This window comes from Callorhinus ursinus, unplaced genomic scaffold (genome assembly GCF_003265705.2).
Source record: "Callorhinus ursinus isolate GAN/ISIS: 27379988/994484 unplaced genomic scaffold, GSC_fseal_2.0 scaffold14, whole genome shotgun sequence".
Taxonomy (NCBI): Eukaryota; Metazoa; Chordata; class Mammalia; order Carnivora; family Otariidae; genus Callorhinus; species Callorhinus ursinus.
Window position 1 is genome coordinate 33693018 of NW_027397076.1, and position 13796 is coordinate 33706813.

The window sequence follows — 13796 nt, forward strand, 5'->3', positions numbered from 1 at the left end:
ACAAACAATGAATCATGGAACACTACAGCAAAAACTAATGATGTAATGTATGGTGATTAACATAACAATAAAAAAATAAAAAAAATAAGGTGAGGGGCATGTTGACACAGAATGGAAGCTTTGTGCCATTGGTTAGTGTAAGGAAATGACAGAGGAAAGCATAGCAAATACATACCTTCAAGATATGGGGTAGGGGTGTACATAGGACTAAGTGTCATGTTTTAATTATGGTGAGGAGGGGAGGATGAGAAGGATGGAAATCAGGAAAAAACCTTAACTGAAATTTGCTAAAGGTAATCTTTAGAAATATTGGCTAATGTCTACCACGTCTGTTGCTTTTTTCTAAGGCAGCCAACTTGGATGAGAAGCTCCTTTTACATGTTTTGCTTTCTCAGGATGCATTCATTCATCAAAAATGTATTGATTACTTATTATATATAAGCCATGACTAAGATAGACAAGGACTCAGCCCTGACCAAAATTACTTTTTAGCTGTGGAAATGGCAAGAGAGAAAAGAGAAGAGGGGAAAAGAGGAGCGTGGACAACCCAGAGTGAAAACACATGAATGATAAAAACTTGCTGTGCAGCCTCGTATTCTGAGCTTCCCCACCGTATTCCTGGATAAAAACCTGGGCATATATTCAACTGATTTCAGTAGTAAGACAATAACATTTGCTAAAAATATAAGGCCATCAAAAATATAGATAAAACCCTAAAGGGAGAAATTTGAGAATATTATCTTCTTGAAAAGGGAAAAGATCGATGCAGTGTAATTTGGTTATGATGGAACATTCTTCCCACTTCCCATGGTGGATCACGCAGTGCATCAACCATTTAAATTTTTGAAATTTTGACCTCTTTTGAAAATAGAGGTCATTGCCTACACAATCTCTTTAATCAACAGTCAGAGGATGTACTCAGGGATGGTGCCAAACTTTCTTCATGAGGACTGTGAGGGCACATGGCTCCCCTAGTCTCCATCACTCCAAAGGGTAAGAGGATCAAATGAATTTTTAAATGCAGATTTTTGGATTATACAATTCTTTTTCATCTTCTGGAAAGTGATTACGAGACTTAATCAAGATTCCTCTGTGTATCATTAGCTAATTTTAGCTTCATCCTTTTTTATTTTTTTATTTTTTTTTATGGTGAGTTTGGGAGAGCCCAGTTTTAAGTCCTCTGTGGATTTCATGTTTTTCTGTTCAAGCCTCGAGGGAAGCTAAATTAAGAAGTAGGAAAATAGTAATTAAAAGTGATTAGGACAAGAAGTTTTGGTGCTACGGAATGTGGACTCCACTCTCCCTGTCACAACCTGAACCAAGCGGCAGTTTTTGGTTTTGATTATGGCTTTACTTGCTATTTTAATAAACATGAACCGGTATTCAAACTTTCAATATCCTGCTGCTTAACTATTTCCAAAGAGACATCCAGCGCTCTTAAACAGCCTTTGTTTTAAAATTTTAATTTGTTTGGCTCAAGGCTCACCTTAGAAAGTTGTAGCCTCATGGTCAACTCTTTCATAAGTTGATTTCCAGAATCTTAGGCAATTCCTCTTTTCTCCCCTCCCAACTAAGTGTTTCCTCATGTGCCAAAATTGTTGGTGCTGACAGCTTTTTTGCCTTGTTTTATCTGGTTCCCAGAGTAAGTATGAGGGGCAAACCCAGGAATGTGCTCCGTGTTGACTGGACGCATCACTACTACGGGGATACTTACAACTCCTCTAGGAAGCGGAGACTGTACAGGGGATTCGGGAGCAGCTGACTGATGTTGTTCATACTGAGGTCTCTGGAGAGGAAAACAGACAGCACGTGAGGAGCGGTATATGCCACCACAAGGGAATCCAGCTGTTCCCTTCGCACATTTTCAAGCAATACAGCCCAAGGAACTCATTCTTTTGCTTGACAAATGAATCGCTATTTTGCATCTTAAACATATTCCTTACCAGCACCCCCCACCCCGCCCCCGCCCATCTTGGGCTCTCTATCAAATTAGAGACCCTAGGAGGAGTTTTTTTGAATTCAAAATGATTTAGACCATTCATGGGCATGGTGGTAATCCTTCACGTTTAAAATTATGTGAGTAGGACGGCAAAGGAAACAGACATAACTCAACCCTAGACATAACCCAACTTCATGTCTTGCTTTGAATTTTGTGACAAAGAGAAATGTCTTCCCCATGCAACTCTGCAAGTCCTGCTTCTGTGGGGCTATAAGCACTTTGTAAAAACAAATGTTTTGATTCAAAGAAACTCCAAAAAAACAAAACAAACAAGACAAAAAGCCCATTCCCTTCTTCTAACATGTTCCCTTTGCAGGTTCTCAGATTGCATTAAATAAGTGAAATGAACCATAAAACAAGGGTGTAATGTGATCCTCCTCCAGAGCACACTTCCTGCTGGGCCTGCACAGTAGTTCCTGGCACAGGAAACAACAAGCCACTTTGGGCAGAACTCAATCAATTTTTGTTTTAAGGGAAACTCCGTGTAATTAGATTTTATTCTGTTTTTACTTTTCTATTTCTTGACTGTCTCCCACATAACCCTACAGCATCACTGATATATGCCATCTGTATCTCAGAGGACAAAAGACCGGCAGCGGGACAGACTGCAATCAAGACCAGCTAAGACTTTAGGTGATAGTCAGCTGAAAGTTGACTTAAAACATGACTCATTGCTCAAACCTGTAGGTTCAGATTCTATTCAAAATTCATTATAATCTCAGATCAGGTGTACACACTTAGAATTTATCTCAAGATAAGACAATGAGCTTCTTTTTATTTATTATTTTTAAAAATTGACTTAATAGGCATATGACATTGTAGTAATTTTAGGTGTACAACATAATGATGTGATATATGTATATATTGCAAAATGATTACCGCAGTTAGTTTAGCTAACATTCATCACATTTACTTTTTTTTCTTGTGATGAGAACTCTTAAGATTTACTCTTAGCAGTTTTCAAATAAGCAATACAGATTTGTTAACTATATTCGCCCTCCTGTACATTACATACCCAGGACTTATTTATCATATAATTTTAAGTTTGTATCTTTTGACCACCTTCACCTATTTCACCCATGAGCTGTTTAAAAAATCCAGATTACCCCTGTTATTTAAGTGGCCACACCCATAGCATCTAACCAGCTGATGTCAGTATAGATTGCTTGGTTCCTTTATCAAATATTAACTTTTAATCACTGATGGTAAGAATGGAGGGATTGATCATTTACTCTTTAAAAAGTGACTAAAAAGTCACTAGCATGTACAGGAAGATAAAATATTCAGTTAAATGTTTCAGAGTACTTAAAAAAACAATTATAAATTTTAATATCCGCTACTGAACAATGATACAGCTGAGGAACATGCTATATATATTCTTTTTTTTTTTTTTAAAGATTTATTTATTTGAGAGAGCGAGAATGAGAGAGAGAGTACACGAGAGGGGTGAGGGCCAGAGGGAGAAGCAGGCTCCTCGCCGAGCAGGGAGCCCAGTGTGGGACTCGGCAGGGAGCCCGATGTGGGACTCGATCCCGGGACTCCGGGATCATGACCTGAGCCGAAGGCAGTTGCTTAACCAACTGAGCCACCCAGGCGCCCGCTATATATATTCTTAAGCTAAAACTAAACGATGTCAAAAATATACATGCAAAATTTTGTATTTCCATATATTAAAAATCTGAGTTGTTTTCTGGCATTGTCTAGGTAAGAGTGCCAAATAAATGATTAGCAATTTAAATTTGTTGTGCAGATATTTCTCTGAAGTAGCAAAGTTGTTTAGTTCACTGGATAGACATGTATTAAATGAATCAATCAAGTTTTTGAATTCCTCACTGGGACTATATAATCCCTGCAAAGACTTGATATTTCTCAGGTACTCACTTATTTCTCATGATATCCCACTTATTTCCTAAAAGAATCAAGTTGGTTTGCTTTTGGAGCATGTTTAATAGCAACCTAGATCAAACCAGTTTCAACATCAAGACAACTGGTATGGATAGCACTAAGTTTCCTCTCCTCTTACACTTTTCTGTGTGATGTGCAGATCAGTTTGGGACAAACAGCACTCTTGTCTATATGCAGAAAGCTCTAAATAGAATGAGGAAATTTACATATTAAGGAGATTCATAAACATTCCACATGATTTTAATACTTATTATCCTATTTCAGGTTCCTGGAAGTGAAGCTTATATAAGCCTCTCAGGGTCCCCACTGGAACACTTTCTATGCCAGAATGGTGGAAAGAGCAAGGCACTGTCAGGGTATAGGGACTTGGGTTTGATTCCTGACCTCCCCATTCACTAGCCGCATGATCTTGGGAGAACTAATCTCCGTGTGGCAGGCTTCCTTGTATTTAAACTAGGGTGTCTCTACATTAATAGTTTATGCTATTGAACTCTTGCTAGCTGTTTCCAATCAAAAGAGAGTGACTTAACTTATTTCTTAAAAAGAGGAGTATCTCCCTTTCCCAAAAGGAATTAATAACTTCTCTGTGTTACCTGATGCTGGGTTCCTCTTAGAAAATGAGCAAATACTGGGTGGAGGGATGGGTTAGCCTGGTGATGGGTATTAAGGAGGGCACGTATTGCAATGAGCACTGGGTGTTATACCCAAATAATGAGTCATGGAACACTACATCAAAAACTAATGAAGTACTGTATGGTGACTGACATAACATAATAAAAAAAAAATAAAAATAAAACCGTAACAGGGAAATTGCAAAAAAAAAAAAATAGAATGATAAACAGCAGAATGCTCATTATGCTCGACCTATGTATTAGTGATTTTCAAACCTGGATATATTAAAGTCAAACTTGGGGGAAAAAAAAGAAAATGCACAAATACTGCTAAACCATTCTTTTACCACCTGTTTTCTAATAAGTCTGTTTCCTTGTTTATTTGAGAGAAAGAGAAAGAGTGAATGGGAGGGAGAGGGACAGAATATGAAGCAAACTCCACACTGAGTGCAGAGTCTGATGCAGGGCTCGATCCCACAACCTCGAGATCATGACCTGAGCTGAAACCAAGAGCTGGATGCTTAACCAACTGAGCGACCCAGGCACCCCAAGTCTGTTTTCTTTTAAAGAGCTTCTAAGCAATGCATATAAGCCTATAGCAGAAAATAACTTTCCATATCAACAATATAAGGTAAAATGAAATAGGCCTCTAAAATATAAATTCAAAACAGGTAAGCTAAAAAGGAATTTGTCTGCATTTACTTTATTCATTCTGTGTTCACCTTTGCACTGATGTTCAAATGGAATAGTGGTCCTCTAGCTTCCCAAACTAAACTATCCATGGTGAAAGACCAATTTTTTAAAATTTTGAATTTGCTGAGTGTTTATAATTAAAAAAAACAAAATTAATTACTAGGAAAGGGAAATAAAAACACTAAAATGCATAAAATAGGAGCTCAATATTTTGTTATGTGATTCAATATAGATTATTCAATTACTATAAAAGTTTCTATACCTTTACTCTCAAATTCTTATCTATTGTGGATTAGTAAAAAACAGCCACATCCTGGGAAGGACACTTCCCCGGACCACTCTTTGATTAACAATGCTCTTCTTGCCTTTATGTCAATTTCGAGTTAAAAATGATAGAATTAGAACAACCTTAAAACTCTGTACTAAAATATTCTCTTTCTTACTTAAATTATTTGTAAACTTTTCTTTTTAGTGTTTGGTCTTTCTGATACCTGGAACACATATAACCTTAGCAGCAAATCAGGAGGTCATAAAATAATTTCCAAACATGCAAATTAAACTATGATTTTAAAAGGGGCCCCATATTGCACCACATTTTTGTCTATGATTCAGTTTCCTAACATTTGTGAAACAATGTAATGGATTTCTTTAATTTTTTCATCTTTTGCCAAGATGTTGGAATTAATTTTGAACAAGTGGTCACTATGTACAAAGATTTCATAAGACATGGAGGAATCATTGTGACAAGATGGTCAAATATGTTCAACTATTCTGCCCTGTCTCTGACCCTGCTCTTGCCGATGCTGTGTTAATGACCGTGTCTGGGAACCTAGAACAGGGGCTGCAAAGCTCTATGGGAGCAGTTGACTCTGTGGAGTCATCTCAGGAGCTTTGTGGAATATTGATGTCTGGGTCTCGTCCTCAGAGTGCCTGAGTTGATTGGTCCAGTATGGACACTGGGATGTTTAAAACCTTCTCCGGTGATTTGAATGATCAGGCAAGGCTTAGAACCATGGCACAGGAGCAACCTTGAATTCCCAGGTGAGGGCTCTGAACTCTACAACTCACTCAGCGTTTAGGAGGCCTAACTGTTTTCTAGAAATAGAGTTCCGTCCAAGTGAACAGTATCTCTGTCTTGCGAATATCTTTGTTGCTTGCAGCTTTATTGTTTTTCTTCATTTGACAAATGTGAGTCGAGCGTTAATGGTGGGCAGGTCTAGGGACACAGTGGAGAACCAGTCCAAGTCATCTCCAACTTTTCCCTTTTCTGCTGTCCCTACGTCCATAAAGACACTCAGTATTAAGTCTCTAGAGCTTTCTTCTGGATCTGGCCTCCCTTCCTTCTTTTTGGCTGCTTGCTACCTTTGGTCAGGTCCTTGTTATGTGGATAACCGTTCTGCTCTCCCTGCTTACTGTGTCTCCTCATACCGTGTCTAGGTCATCTTCTACCATGGCCAGAGAGGTTACCCTGAAAAGCCTATCTGTCTGATCGTCACTCCACTCAGAGTGACTGTTAGCCAATAAAAAAAGCAACCCCTCAGGTGCATCCACAGGAAAAGGGGCATGATGAATTACAGAAAAGATCTTCTTTGCACTCAAGCAGCAGAACAAGGTGAATGGTTTGCAAGCAGAGCTTGGCCTGGAGTTCAGCTCCCAGGGAGGAGTCCCTGTGCAGGGCAAACCTCACAGATGTAGCCATATGGACCCCCTCCATCTGAGAACTTCTGCTGGCTCCAGGCTTCTTAGAGGAATGAATGCCTAAACTATTTAGACTCTTAACGATCTGGCCTAATGTATGTTTCCACCTTGATTTTATGTCACTTTCCTCTATGCAATGTGTGGTCCACTTATACACTTGAAATTCTTGCTGTTCCCCTTTGCATCTGTCTTTACCTATGTGATTCTCTTTCCCTAGAATGCATTAGCCTCTCTATTTCCAAATTCCTACTCCTGTGCTCCCCCACCCTTCCCTCGCCCCAATTCAAGATCTAGCTTTACAGACCCTTTTGTTTCTGACACAGTCTTTTGTCTTTCCAGCTTAGTCTTCTATTTCGATCTCTAGTCCTTTGATACTTCCAGTATTAAAGCTTTGTCTTAGCCTAAGAACCTAGCTTAGATCATGTGTTGGTCCCTGGATCACTACCTCACCAACACCCTCAACCCCCTGGTCCCTTGTCTTTTGTTTCATTCTCCTGGCAAAATCCCAGCTCTGGAAAAACACCATAATTCATTTTCTCTGTTCCTATCCCAGGGTACTGAGTGCTACTAGAAAAGAGAAACTCACAAATATGCAGACTAGTGACTATAAATTCATGGTCTTTGTGGGTTCTCAACACTGCTGCACAATCTTGTTATTTGTGATTGCTCAATTTTCTCCCACAGGAACTGTGGCCAATCTTTACTACTTGCCTCAAACCTCTTAATCAACAACGACTCCCATTATGGGACACCTTCCTTTTAACTTCATGGAAACAACTGAGATTCTTTAGACCACCAAACATGAAATAAACCAAATTCTTGTTCCTTTTTGTCCCCTGCTTACTATACCCATACTTTCTGCTTGCTTAGCCTTGCTTATGGGTCCCATCCCCTGTAGGATGCTATAGCTCATTACTCATGAATAATTCCTTCTACTTCCTCTATTTTTTCCCCTATTCTTCTTCCCTTTCAATGTACAAACAGAGTCAAGTCTTTTCCTCTACTAAAACAGATGGGAAGCAGGATCTTTCAATCCAATGTCTTCCTTCACCTGCTGTTCAGTCTTTCTCATTCCCTTTGAGGTTGTTTAGAGTCTACAATTGTAGTCTCCACTTCCCATTCCCTTTCCAACCCACAATACCCAGACTTCCATTCCTACACTCCAGTGAAATTGCTCTTGCCAAAGAAACAGTGACCTCCATATTGTCAAATTTAATGAACACAGGACTTACTGGGCCTCTCTCTTGCATTAGATTTGCTCTTTCTGGAAACTCTATACTCCATTGGTTTCCAAGTCATCATTCTCTCAGGATTCTTTCCATACTTTCCAAACTTTCTACTTTATAGGCTCCTTTGTGGGATTTTATTCTATTTTTCCCTTAAATGTCAGTGTTCTCTGGAGTTCTGCCCTTGGCCTAGCGCTCTTCAATCTGCCTTTTCTTCTTGGAGACTGTTACTTACTTTCATGGGTTTGAGTATCTCTTAGGTGCCCATAACTCCCCACATGCTAGCCTTAATCCCCTCTCTCCTAAATTTCAGAACCATAGTTTTAATCCCTCTCTCCTAAATTTCAGAACCATATATCTAATTTCCTTCTGCATATGTCCAGTTAGCAATCTTGCAGGAATGCACCATGCATGAACATGCACCATGTTCAAAATGGAAATAATTATTTCCTATTCCAAATTTGTTTCTTTTTCTGTAGTACCAGTTTCTAGTTAGTGCCATTACCATCTTCCTGCCAGAAAAGCCCAAATCTTAGATACTATTCTTCTTTTTTTTCCATCTTCTCTACCTATCTCTTTTCCTCTTTCTTTACTCTTCCCTGCTGCAGGTGCTCGCCATCTCTGCCCCAGTCATCTGAAATTGCCTTCCCACTCTGTGCTTGCCTGCCATCAGTCTTATCCTTTTAGGCCCACCCTCTAATGGCTACAGAGAGCCATTAAAAAATGCAGAATTAGCCAAATCAGCACCCTACCTAAAACCTTTCAATTATCATTTTCCAAATGAAATTCACATTTGTTAGTATTGCACACAAGCTCCATTATGCAGCCCACCAATGCTTTACTACTCTGGCATATTGATTTTCATTCATTGTTCAAGACTTAGGTAGGGTGTCATCTCCTCCAGGAAGCCTTCGCCCAACTGTAAGGTTAGGGTAAGTGATTTGTTCTCTGTCCTCCCAGATCACCGCACACATTTAATGGCATCATATTGAAGTCATATGTTTATGTGTCTATCTCCTACAGTAGGCTGTGACTCCTCATGGTTGTTTTTTGTTTTTTTTTTTATAGTATACTTCTAGTGTCTAGCTGAGTCTTGCCATATAGAAGATACTCAGTGAATGCTGAATTGAACTCTCTTCTACTGCAGCCTTACTATAAGTGAGCAGATGATCTTACCCGATCCCCCTTTTTTTTTTTTAAATCATGTTTCTCATCAAATGGCTACATTGCTTCTAAGTGTGAGGCATATAACACTTCTAGTATGAAACACTATTGGGAACAAAACCCACTTTGTGTATACCCACATTCCACAGTGATTTCTGCTCAGAATTAGAGTTATGGCTTCTCTCTTCGGTCAGCGTTATTTGCTTTCTGTCCTAGAGATTCCTCAAAGATTCTCGTCCATTGAAAGTCCCCCTTCTACCGCCACACTCAAGTATCTCTACGCTGCTGCTATTGCTTCTCCTTTGCCCCCTTCCCCTCCTACCTTTTTTCTTCCTCCCCTTCCTTCCCTCTTCTTTCCTTCTACTTTTCCTTTTCTCCTCTTTGTCCTGCTAAGACATCTTTCCTATCGTTTCTATGGACTTGTTGTGGGAGGAATGTTTGCATTAGGTGCTTAGTCCACCATCTTAAAATCCAGCTCGACTGTTTATCTTTGAGATTCAGGACAGGAATCAGTGAATAAAGAGGCCATTCCTTATAGTGTGACTATTAAACAAATTAAGAAAACAATTCCCCAAAATGGTTCTTTAATCTCGGCCACAGTTGAAGACAAATATTTTCTTCTTTAGCAGCACAGTGCAATTCCCATTTCTTCTAAGTACAATCATTTTAAATTTGTCTTGGGAGATCCAGTAGCATTTAGCTTTCTGCCAGATACCTTTGTTAACAATGGATCCAGGCTGGAGCCACTCCAACTCTTTTTAATTGATCACTTTTCAAATATGCTTCTAGAGATAAGCCGTCCTGTGAACTTCAAAAGGAAAGGTGCAGGCTTAAGTAGCATTTTATGATAGTATGAATAATGTTATTTCCACGTACTTTTCTCATGTTATTAACTGCAAAACAACATATCTTTGAAAAACATTTTTTATTAAAGTGTAACATATATAGGAAAATGAACAAATCTTAAGTGTCCAGCCCAGTGAATTTTCAGTGTGAGCATACCTTCATAAATGAGCACAAATCCAGAAATAGGACATAATCATTGTCTCAGAAGCTCCCTTATGTTCCCTTCCACCCACTTATCCCCCAAAGGGAACCAGTCTGCTGACTTCCAACACTTTTATATTAGTTTTGCTTAGTTTCAATCTTTCAGTAAATGGAATCATACAGTGCATAGTTTTTTTTTAAAACACATTTTATTATTTAGAGTGGTTTTAGATTCGCAGCAAAATTAAGAGGAAGCTAGAGAGATTTCCCACATACCTCTTGCCCCCCACCCCCATGTGCACAGCCTCCCCTGTTATCAACATTCCCCTCCAGAGTGGTATTTTTGTTACAACCGATGAACCTATTGACACTTCATGGTCACCCAAACTCTGTAGTTTACATGAGGGTTCACTCTTGCTGTTGTACATTCTATGGGTTTGGACAAAGGTGTCCACCATTATAGCATCAGACAGAGCATTTTCACTACTTAAAAATCCTCTCTGCTCCATCTATGCATCCTTCCATTCCCCATCCCAAACGCTGGCAATCCTGAACCTTCTATTGTCTCCATAGTTTTGCCTTTTCCAGAATGTTACATAGTTGAAATCATACAGTATGTAGCCTTTTCAGATTGGCTTCTTTCACTTAGTAATACAGAGCAGAGTTTTTTTGTGTTTTCCTAGCTTCTTTCACTCATTATGTTTATGAAACTTATCCATGTGTTGCATGTAGCAATAGTTTATTCCTTCTCAATTCAATATAGTATCTCGTTTTATTATTATACCACAACTCAACGGTTGATGGACATTTGGGTCAGTTTGTGTCTATGATGAGTAGTGCTGCCATAAACATTCTTTTTTTTTTTTTTTTAAAGATTTTATTTATTTGAGAGAGAGAGAATGAGAGATAGAGAGCACGAGAGGGAAGAGGGTCAGAGGGAGAAGCAGACTCCCCGCCGAGCAGGGAGCCCCATGTGGGACTCGATCCTGGGACTCCAGGATCATGACCTGAGCCGAAGGCAGTCGCTTAACCAACTGAGCCACCCAGGCGCCCTGCCATAAACATTCTTAAATATGTCTTTTGTTGAGCATATACGCAATGTGTGTATTTCTGTTGGGTATATACCTAGGAGTAGAATTGCTGGGTCTTGGGCTATGCCTATATTCAGCTTTAATAGATCCTGCCAAGCAGTCTTCTAAAGTGGTTGTGCTGAGTTATACGTCTGCCAGCAGTGTATGAGAATTCCAGTTGTTTCACACCTGTTTTTCTCCATTTGTTATCATCAAAATTGGCATTATTTCTCTATTAAATTTTAGTCATTTTCGCTAAATGTACAATGGTATTTCATTGTGGTTTTAATTTGCATTTCCCTCATGTCTAGGAGAGTTGAATACCTTTTCATATGACTTTTGGCCATCAGGATACCCTTTTGTGCAAAGTGCTAGAAGAATATTTTATTTTATTTGATGACCTTTAAGTTAAAAATAAAACTTACAGGTTGTAAGTGAAACAATCCGTTTATATGTAAAGAAAGACTAATAATCTTTTCATTTCCTTTCTAATATTATTATTTTTCCTGAGGTTCCAACGGTATTAGGAGCTTGTATTCTGGAGCCATCCTGCCTTCGGTTGAGTTGGCAGGATATTTGCTATTTCTGAGCTGAACAACCTTGAGCAAGTTATTTAACATCTCTGTGCCTCGGTTACCTAATCTCTGAAATAGCGATAGTAACAGTATCTGCTTTATAGAATTGTTGTGAGAAACAATGGAGCGAATACATGTAAAGTACTTAAGTAGTACCTGGCAGTAAGCGAACAGACAACAACATAGCACTGCATAGTTTGCTATGATGATGATGATGATGATTTATTTTTTTAAAAAAGATTTTATTTATTTATTTGACAGAGAAAGAGAAAGAGAGAGCACAAGCCGGGGGAGTGGCAGGGAGAAGGAGAAGCAGGCTCCCCAAAGAGCAGGGGGAGCCCGATGTGGGGCTTGATCCCAGGACCCCGGGATCATGACCTGACCTGAAGGCAGTCGCTTAACCAACTGAGCCACCCAGGCGCCCTGCTATGATTATTATTATAACATAGACTCTCTTAGTGTTTTTACACATGAAAACTCTTACCTGCACAGATGTATCAGGAGTGAAGAAATATTAGCTTATTGATATCTGGTTATCTTGAAAAATCTTTTTAAAATTACAGTATAATCTTAAAAATGTTTAAAGATAGCTGGCTTATGTACTTACGTATGGGTCCCTTTGCTTTATTGAATTTTTTTTTTAAAGATCTTATTTATTCATTTGACAGAGAGATACACAGCGAGAGAGGGAACACAAGCAGGGGGAGCAGGAGAGGGAGAAGTAGGCCTCCCACTGAACAGGGAGCCCGACGTGGGGCTCCAGCCCAGGACCCCGAGATCACGACCCGAGACGAAGGTAGACGCTCAACAACTGAGCCACCCAGGCGCCGTGCTTTATTAAAATTTTAATGGAGGGCGCCTGGGTGGCTCAGATGGTTAAGCATCTGCCTTCGGCTCAGGTCATGATCCCGGGGTCCTGGGATTGAGTCCCGCATCGGGCTCCCTGCTCCTTGGGAGCCTGCTTCTTTCTCCCTCTGCTTCTCTCTCTCTCTCTCTCCCTCTGTCTCTCATGAATAAATAAATAAAATCTTAAAAAAAAAAATTTTAATGGAAAATTTGAAAAGACAGAGCCTCAAAGCAAAGCTCATTTGAAAATTTTACATTATCACCCTGATCTAATAGATAGACATAGTTAATGTGACCGGGTATTCACATACCTTATTTGTATTTTGTGAATAACAAGAGCAGAGAGATGTAGAGGCCACTTTTAGGCACACAGTCTTGAGCGATGGAATGTAGAAAGGGCCCAGAGCGCCCCTCGCCCCCGGCTGAGTACAGACAGGCCCACTAGGGGACCCACCTCAAAATATCCAGAGGCCCTCACTGACCAATGGGCTACTTACAACCAGGCACAGTCACCAAAAAAAGGGAGAATTCCATACGTTGCCATACCTCCTCGCTTTCCCCCTTTAAAAACAGCCCCCTCCCACTGCCTCCCGGCAGATGGCCTCTCTCTGCTGTCCTGCCCGCAGCGCCCTTGCGGTGTATTCAATACACTTCTATCTCCTTTGTCCTGCCTCAGGTAGAACCTTTCACCCCAGAGTCAGTCACACCACATTTGGGGCCCCCATCTGATCGGAAAGACACCCCATTTAGACACCACAATAGATATAGTTATCTGTGAGTGGACCACTTATCTAAAAACTCATGTACTCGGAACACATCCCAAATAGAGAAATGAGCAAGCAGACAACAAAATGAAACAAAAACAAATGGACAAAGAAAGAGAAATTACAACAAACCAAACCCTTTTACAACTGTCAGAATTAGAAGCCCACAAAGTCAGTCATGAATGTTCATGCACTTTTCTCAGAGGAAAAGGTCTCCATCAGAAGGGAAGTATTCTTTATTTGGGCATTCTTGGTGGG

The 13796-nt window shown here is 39.7% G+C and overlaps 1 protein-coding gene across 2 annotated transcripts in view; it reads right to left on the reverse strand.

The window, feature by feature from the left end:
- The window catches only part of LGR5 (leucine rich repeat containing G protein-coupled receptor 5), a 124110-nt gene that overhangs the window by 66470 nt on the left and 43844 nt on the right, over positions 1-13796 (reverse strand). For both annotated transcript variants that reach the window (XM_073900659.1, XM_025882867.2), the window contains exon 2: positions 1715-1786. In XM_073900659.1, the coding sequence (XP_073756760.1) occupies positions 1715-1786 (72 nt within the window). The remainder of the gene's footprint in view (positions 1-1714; positions 1787-13796) is intronic.